Consider the following 7,674-nt stretch of genomic DNA (forward strand, 5'->3'; position numbering starts at 1 on the left):
GCAATTTTTGGTAGCTTAATTCTATAATACACAACTACACAGTGTTTGCACACATGAGCAACTACCTTGTTTTGTTAACATAACCAATGCAAAGCATCCTCACAAATAGATGTTTTGTATGTTTATCATGCATTTTGAAGTCACAGATCTGAACTAGGAAAGTATTCCAAGGTTTTATTTGTCGCTTAAATACAACTACACTACTAACCCTAAACCTGAAATACAAATCGTACCAATCAAACATAAATCAGACGGACAACTAAACAGTTACATGAAATAGTTTCTCAGATGTAATGACTCAACGTGGGCACTAGGGTTCCTTCTTGGCCGCAGGGCGAACCTCTCCTCATTCCTTGGTCCTTCCTTTTTTATTCCTTGTAATAAATAACGCATAAAGTCTGTGAGCGGTCATTTTGAAAAATATATATGATCTTTTTTTGTTAAATGCCATTGAATCAGCTCTTTATGTTGCGTAGATATTCTGAGATTTGACGAAGAACGACTGCGCACTGTTCCATGCGCAGCCAGGAGAGGGGACTGACAGCTAACGTGGGCTCATAAACGGACATAACAACAATGGCGTCCTCCGTAACCTCAAAAAGACCTTATCACATCATAGTGTTCGGTGCTTCTGGTTTTACCGGGCAGTACGTGGTGGAAGAGGTGGCTCGGTGTGCCACGGAGGGCATCGACGGGCCTCTGAAATGGGCCGTGGCCGGAAGAAGCAGAGCACGCCTGGAGAAAGTGCTGGAGCAAGCGGCCAATACACTGTGTATGATCCGTAGATCACGCTGAGTTTGACCGTCTGTGAACTTACTTAGAGAAGACACTGTCTGGATGTTGATCAGCTGTGCTATGTGTTGAAGCGTCAGTCAATGTTATTAGGAATCAATTGTTCATATCGCAACGATTGTTCTGGTTGCGTTTTAATAACAAAACCAAAGCTACATCGTAGGTTAAATAAAAGCGATTGACAATATCAATACATGATGACATTACATTATAAATGACAGCAAATTATTATAAGATAATTTTCTATCTCCATGTCCAGCCATGCCAGCACTTCGGACGGATATAGAAATCATTGTAGCTGATGTGTCGATCGAGGAATCTATGGCCCTCATGTGTCAACAAGGGGTGGTGATTCTGAACTGTGTAGGACCAGTAAGTAAAATAAAACTCTCTTCAAATTAAGAGATTGTTGAAGTTGAAAATGCAGGGTTCGTGACGTGAATAAAAACACATACAACATGGTTAATAAATGTATTCCAGTGTGTAGTAGCTTGCTCAACTGTAATAGCTTATAATAATTAACTCAAAATGTTGCGTGGTGCAATACATTTGAACAGCCTTCGCACATCAATATAAATAACTGATTTATAAACAGCATATTACAACATGATGTTTGATGTCAGTATTGCCCTATACTTTAAATAAGTTTAATCAAACACTGCCTTCACACATAAAACCCTCATACACAGGGTTGAATAAGCCAGTACAGGGGTACATGTAGGTATGTCCAAGTACCTTTACTGAACTCTCTCGCTCTCGCTCACTCTCTCTCCCTCTCTCTCTGCAGTACAGGTTCTATGGGGAACCGGTGGTCAAGGCTTGCATAGAGAACGGAGCGCATTGCATAGACATCTGTGGAGAACCTCAGGTAGACCCACACACACACACACACACACACACACACACACACACACACACACACACACACACACACACATAGATAATACTGTGTTTTATCTGCTGCACCAATGGGCTGGTGTATTATGTGTGTGTGTGTGTGTGTGTGTGTGTGTGTGTGTGTATGTGTGTGTGTGTGCGCGTGTGTGTGTGTGTGTGTGTGTGTGTGTGTGTAGTTCCTGGAGCGTATGCAGTGTGAGTACCACAGCCAGGCACTGGAGCGAGGCGTCTACGTCATCGGGAGCTGCGGCTTTGACTCCATACCTGCCGACCTGGGGGTCCTCTACACAGAGAGGCAGCTCAAAGGTAGATAACCACACACACACACACACGCACACACACACGTTATGATGTTCTATTCCCAGCCAAAAGGACGTGAGTTCGAACCCCAATATCCACAGTCTACCTGTAGGCATCCTTGATCAACATGCCCTCCCCCTACCTGCTCCCTGATGACGGTGCATCTCACTGTGGGTCACTGTGGATCAGAGTGGCTGCTGAGATGGTAGTAGAGTCTCACATGGCTTCACAGGCCCACATTATACAACACACCATAAGCCTTTTCAATGGTGAGGCTAACAGTTACCAGGATAACAGGTTTAAAAAAAGGTGGTTTTGCTAAACTTATTGTGTTCAAAATCAAGGACTAATCTGTACAAATATAGAAGATGCTAAACATAAAGTATTTGGTCTTAGATTTCCCACTATGGCAGACTTATGGCAATGTAGGTATTACCTATCTACCTTCTCCCCTGTTGCTTCTATTGACTGGATGTGTATTATTTACATGTTTATTGGTCTCTTTTCCTAGGAACTCTCACAGCAGTGGAGAGCTTCCTGACCATCAGTAGTGGACCACAGGTAGATTGGCCAATCACAACGTGTGCCTGCCTGCGGAGCATGCTGGGAGATTTATTATTTTTGTAGTCTTTTTTTTCTACATGTTTAATTGAGGAATTAATTGGAAATGGTGAACTGTTATTTCCCCTTGTGTTGAGCTTTGTGAAACTAGGTAATCATCAAAATCGCTCAGGGCTCTCAAAAGATATTAGAACAAAAGTAAAGATTTAAGCAAAGCATTTAACAAATCCTAAGGGTGTTTTCATACTTTGTACCTTTCAGCCCTCATAACAACCTCAGATCGATTAGTCAGCATGTTTTGCTCATATGTGAACAAACACTCCAAAATAAGTCAGACCTCTTCTGAAACACATTTTACTCAGACCTCCTCGGAAGGTGGTCTGCAGAAAGAACTTGGTCCCTTTTCTGTTGGTCCGCTTTTTGTCCATTTTAAGAGGGCTTGGTTTGTTTTTTAATAAGGGCTATTCGTGAAAACACCCTTTTTCCGCTGTGAAATGGAGTTCTAAAAATATGATGTTACTGATATTTCATCATCCGTGTGTGATTAAAACGTAATGACGCAATGCCCTAACTGAGCTAGTCTGAAAGATGACCTCACTGAAGCCCTCCAGTCAAACGTCAGTTTGAGCCAGGGGGTGTAACACACCGTTTGCCAACAGGGGGGAGGTGGCCATGACGCGACCTGGCAGTCGGCCGTCTACGGCTTTGCAGACAGCGGGGCCTTACGCAAGCTGAGGAGGAAGATGGGTTTCAAACCCTTACCTGTGCTCGGACCTAAACTGAAAACCAGGTAAGAGCCGTCACACTTCTTACGGTTACATCCTGGTTTCTCTCTCTCTCTTGGCCAAATCTCAATGCAGGCATGCATGAATGTATGCATGTATGAAACATGCGTCTTCTATTACAATTCTGTGCGCGCGTGTGTGTGTGTGTGTGTGTGTGTGTGTGTGTGTGTGTGTGTGTGTGTCTGTGTGTGTGCCCAGGGGCTCTGTGTTCTTCAGCAAAGAGATTGACCAGTACTCCATCCCCTTCATGGGCGCGGATCCCTCCGTGGTCAAGAGGACACAGCGCTTCCTTCTAGAGGCGGAGCAGAAGTTACCCGTAAGACCAAAGCGGCAGCCACTCATCTCCCACCAGGAGGAGCACCGACCAATAGGACGGGGCAGCGGGCGGTCAATATGAATCCAACGTGGGGCGGCCGCGGGATGTGGGTCAGGGTGTTTTACCGCCAGCCAAAAGGTTCTGCGTTCCAACCTTGAAGTTCACTGCCTGGACGCATCCAAAGGATGCGTCCAGGCAGTGAACTTCAAGGTTGGAAGGTTCTGGGTTCACTGCCTGGACGCATCCTTTGGGACGCATCCCCCCCCTCCCCCCTGTTTTTTAATGATGCTCCCTAAAAAGAGTTCACTGTGAATCCCTGAGGTTCTAAGCGCTAAGTAATATTAAGAGCCAAGAACAATAACCCCAGCGGAGATGAATTGAATATCGTTTAGAAGGAAGGAGCCAAAGAACAATCGATGAAGCCCTTTTGCTCCGTCCCTCCGTCCCTCCCCTCCCTCTTTCCCTTCCCCTCCCTCCCTCCCTCCCTCCAGGTCCAGTACAGTGCCTATGTGGGGGTGGGGAACCTGTTCTCCGTGGCCAAGCTGGCGTGTGGCGGCCTGCTCTTCTGGTTGATGGTGAAGTTCAGCCTGGGACGGAAGCTCCTCACCACGGTGGGTCTGGCCTCTATGTACCCTTTTCAGTCCGGGCTCATTTAGTTCAGCAGGTGTGCGGCTGACAACAACAATTCCTTTCAAAAAAACGACCTGCTGCTGACATCACACGCGTAGGAGGGTCCTTTCCAACCAGGTGGTGGTAATGATTCGATAAGCTGGGGTTTTATCTGCTCTTCATTCATGCATCTGCTTCGATTCCTCCTCCTGTGATGTCACTATTGGGTCGATTTGGAGATTGCTTGTTATGACCAATCAGCCTCACACCTGGTAGTCAAATAAAGGCCCTTTAAAGACCGTTGGGGTGCCGGGATTTAAACTCGGTTATATACGACTCGAGGTAAAACGCCGTATCAGTTGGGGGGGGGGGCTATCGATCCTGAGGGTGGGTTTGATTTGTGAGAGTGGGGTGACTTGGACAACAGCCACCGCCCCCCTCGCCCCCTCCCCCCCTCCCCCGGGGGGTTATCAATCAGGATGTGACAGAGGGATGTATAACGATAGCCAAGCGTTGTACTGTCAGCACATTTGATAACAGCGTAGAACGCTGCAATCATTGCATTGTATTTAAGTACAAGAATTAAAATTGTTGTATTATCTCGGGTTTTCTCAGTGTTCTGTTAAATGTCATGCGATGCTATTGTGCGTTCTGGTCTTGATAAAGGCTGAACTCTGCCAGTGCTGGACTTAATTAATGCGGGACGCTGTCTTGTCGCCCACTGCCTACAGTTTCCATCATTCTTCTCTTTCGGGATGTTCACCAAGGAAGGCCCGTCTCTGAAGCAGGTGAGCAAAGAGGGCCTCTTCCTTTTTTTATCAAACGGTGCAAATTGAAACACCCCCATCTTTCATCGAGCCACTTAGGGCATCAGGAGTGGGAGTGCCCGGTCAGATGTGAGACTTGATAGATCAACTCGTGAGTGGACTGTAGCAACAGGTAAGTAAGCTGGTATGGCGCCCACTGGTTGGAGTTCTAGCTAACCAACGTAGATCTGAATGAACACTCCCCCGTGGGATGACACAAGTGGATGGACTTGTGTCCGTGGTTTGTCATCAGAGGGATATGAAACACATGCTGATGGTCATGAGTCCCTCTCTCTCTCTAAGATGGAGGACACTAGTTTCTGCATGACGTTCTTCGGCGAGGGCTACTCGGACGGGAAGGATCCGGCACTGGGGCCCCCCGACGCAAAGATCTGCACCCAGGTCATCGGAGCGGGTAAAATAAACGACCTCCACCACGAGCAGCTGCTATTGGTCCATGGTTTATGTAGTTGTGTCTATTGGTCCCTATAAATACGTTTCTGTTGGTCTACAATTGTACTAAGGGTTTTCTATTGGTCCACAGAGCCCGGCTACGTAGCGACCCCAGCTACCATGGTCCAGGCAGCCGTTACAGTGCTGAACGACCTGCACTCCCTCCCCAATAGGTCTGTCTGTCTACCTGTCGGTCTGTGTGCAAACCTGTCTGTCTCTCGTCTGTTCAACTGTGTCTTCGTCTATCTGGTCTGTTACTTTAAATTACAATCTCTACTTTCCACTATATGTAGTAGAGGCCGACCTATACTGGATTTTAGGGGTTATTAGCAAGTATAAATCAACACCAATTCTTAGGTTTTCATATCGGCACACATATACAACGTTGCAATAAATCTGTGATAGGCCCATATCGATCGGGCCGACATATATATCGGGCTCTAATGTGTACTATATCTAAAGTTAGATTTTGCTTTTCCTTATTTATATCATAGAGCTTGGCATAAATGTGGTCATTCAATGGTTCAGTATGTAGCGTTTATACTTGGCTCTACTTCCATTGCTCATTTTGATAAGCCATGGCAACAGACACAACGGAAAAAGACAAAGAAAATTCATTTGAGTTCTAAAAGTTGAAAACCATACCACGGTAAAAGCCTCTATTCACAGGAGGGCGCTTGTTTTTAGGCGACAGAGGGGGCTGTTTGGTGGAGTTTAACCATCTTCTCTGTTTATGTACGAGCTTCTAGAAGGGTGTTTCTGTTTCACCCTCTCATTCATTCTATGCTTCTGTTTTCTCTTCTCCAGAGGAGGGGTTTACACGCCAGCGGCTGCGTTCAGCAACACCCGCCTCATCGAGCGCCTCAACACCCACGGTATCAAGTTCTCCGTCAGGAGCTACCCCTAGCCAATCACACGGCTTAGAACCCGGTCGCGTCATCATGAACAGCGGGAGGGCTTCACATGATGTCACGCACATTCCAAGCCATCATCTTTGGGCTTCTTCATCAACATTCATTCTTATTAGAGAGACTAAACGGTCACAGCAGAGTTTAGTTTAGGTATTGAGATGGTATAATATTGGTATTGGGTTAGCGAGGAATAAGTTTCAGTATTTAAAGATGGTTAAGTTGTGGTCTTTAAAGATGGTTAAGTTGAGGTATTTAAAAATGGTTAAGTTGAGGTATTTAAAGGTGGTTCATTTTGGTATTCGGTTAGAGATGATTAAGTTTAGGTATTTAAAGACAGTTAAATGTACGTATTTAAAGATGGTTAAGTTTAGGCATTTAAAGATGGCTAATTGTGGTATTGGGTTCGAGATCATTAAGTTTAGGTTAGAGATGTCTATTAGGTATTGGTACTTTTTTTTTTAAAACTTGGCTTGGGTGTATGCATCTATGTCAGCCGTGTCCCTTCAGTCTCTCTCCTATAATAAGAAAAGTGACTGGTTGCTTTTTGGTCCAGAAGTACCAAGATGGCAGCTTGAACTTCTTTCATGGAATTTAAGGTCACAGGATTGAAGCCCTCATTTGATGTCAATATAGAAAATGGGATCATAATAGCAAACAAAAAAAAGCCTCATAATACATATTTTCAGTGAATGCTTATTACTGCGATATTTCTAAAAGAAGAGTTGCTGCAGCCAAAAATGCACTTAGCGAGTTTCACTAATGTGAAAGCCAGAGATGTTGATATAATATTCTATTGTGGTAATTTGAGTATTTGTAGTCCCTGATTGTCAGTGGTTAAATGGAACTTTTGTTTTTTTAATCAATATTTTCAATATGCGTGGGCACCTTCTAGAAATTCTAATTAATTCAAATGTATTATTTATGAACCAGAAAAGCTAATAAAAAGTAATCCATGTGATGTATCACTCGTATGCGGTTCTCTGATATCAACTGTTGGTCAACAGTTAAATTAACAGTTTGTGCACTAGATTCACGTTTTGAATCCCAAAGTCTGACAAAACATCGTGATGCTAGTTTGGGATGCTTTCTGTTGTCCACATGCACATTGTATATTGTTATGATTTGGCTATGGATGAAGAGAGGACCCACAGATTACCTTATTAAAAGCTACACTCCTCAAACTAATTTAGTTTCTTGACCACAAAGAATACAATAATGTATCCACGGAGAACCCCCCCCCCCAC

At 44.6% G+C, this 7,674-nt stretch overlaps 1 protein-coding gene across 1 annotated transcript; it reads left to right on the plus strand.

Moving 5' to 3' along the window:
* Positions 1-348: 348 nt before the first annotated feature.
* LOC132450175 (saccharopine dehydrogenase-like oxidoreductase) lies at positions 349-7,392 on the plus strand. The gene is made up of 12 exons (XM_060042195.1): positions 349-772; positions 1,052-1,164; positions 1,580-1,660; positions 1,866-1,995; positions 2,501-2,550; positions 3,210-3,340; positions 3,534-3,651; positions 4,143-4,262; positions 4,992-5,048; positions 5,370-5,481; positions 5,611-5,692; positions 6,327-7,392. Exons 1-12 carry the CDS (start codon positions 577-579, stop codon positions 6,424-6,426), a joined length of 1,290 nt encoding a protein of 429 aa, XP_059898178.1. The 5' UTR covers positions 349-576; the 3' UTR covers positions 6,427-7,392.
* The last annotated feature ends 282 nt before the right edge of the window (positions 7,393-7,674 follow it).

Source organism: Gadus macrocephalus, chromosome 21 (genome assembly GCF_031168955.1).
Source record: "Gadus macrocephalus chromosome 21, ASM3116895v1".
NCBI classification, from domain to species: domain Eukaryota; kingdom Metazoa; phylum Chordata; class Actinopteri; order Gadiformes; family Gadidae; genus Gadus; species Gadus macrocephalus.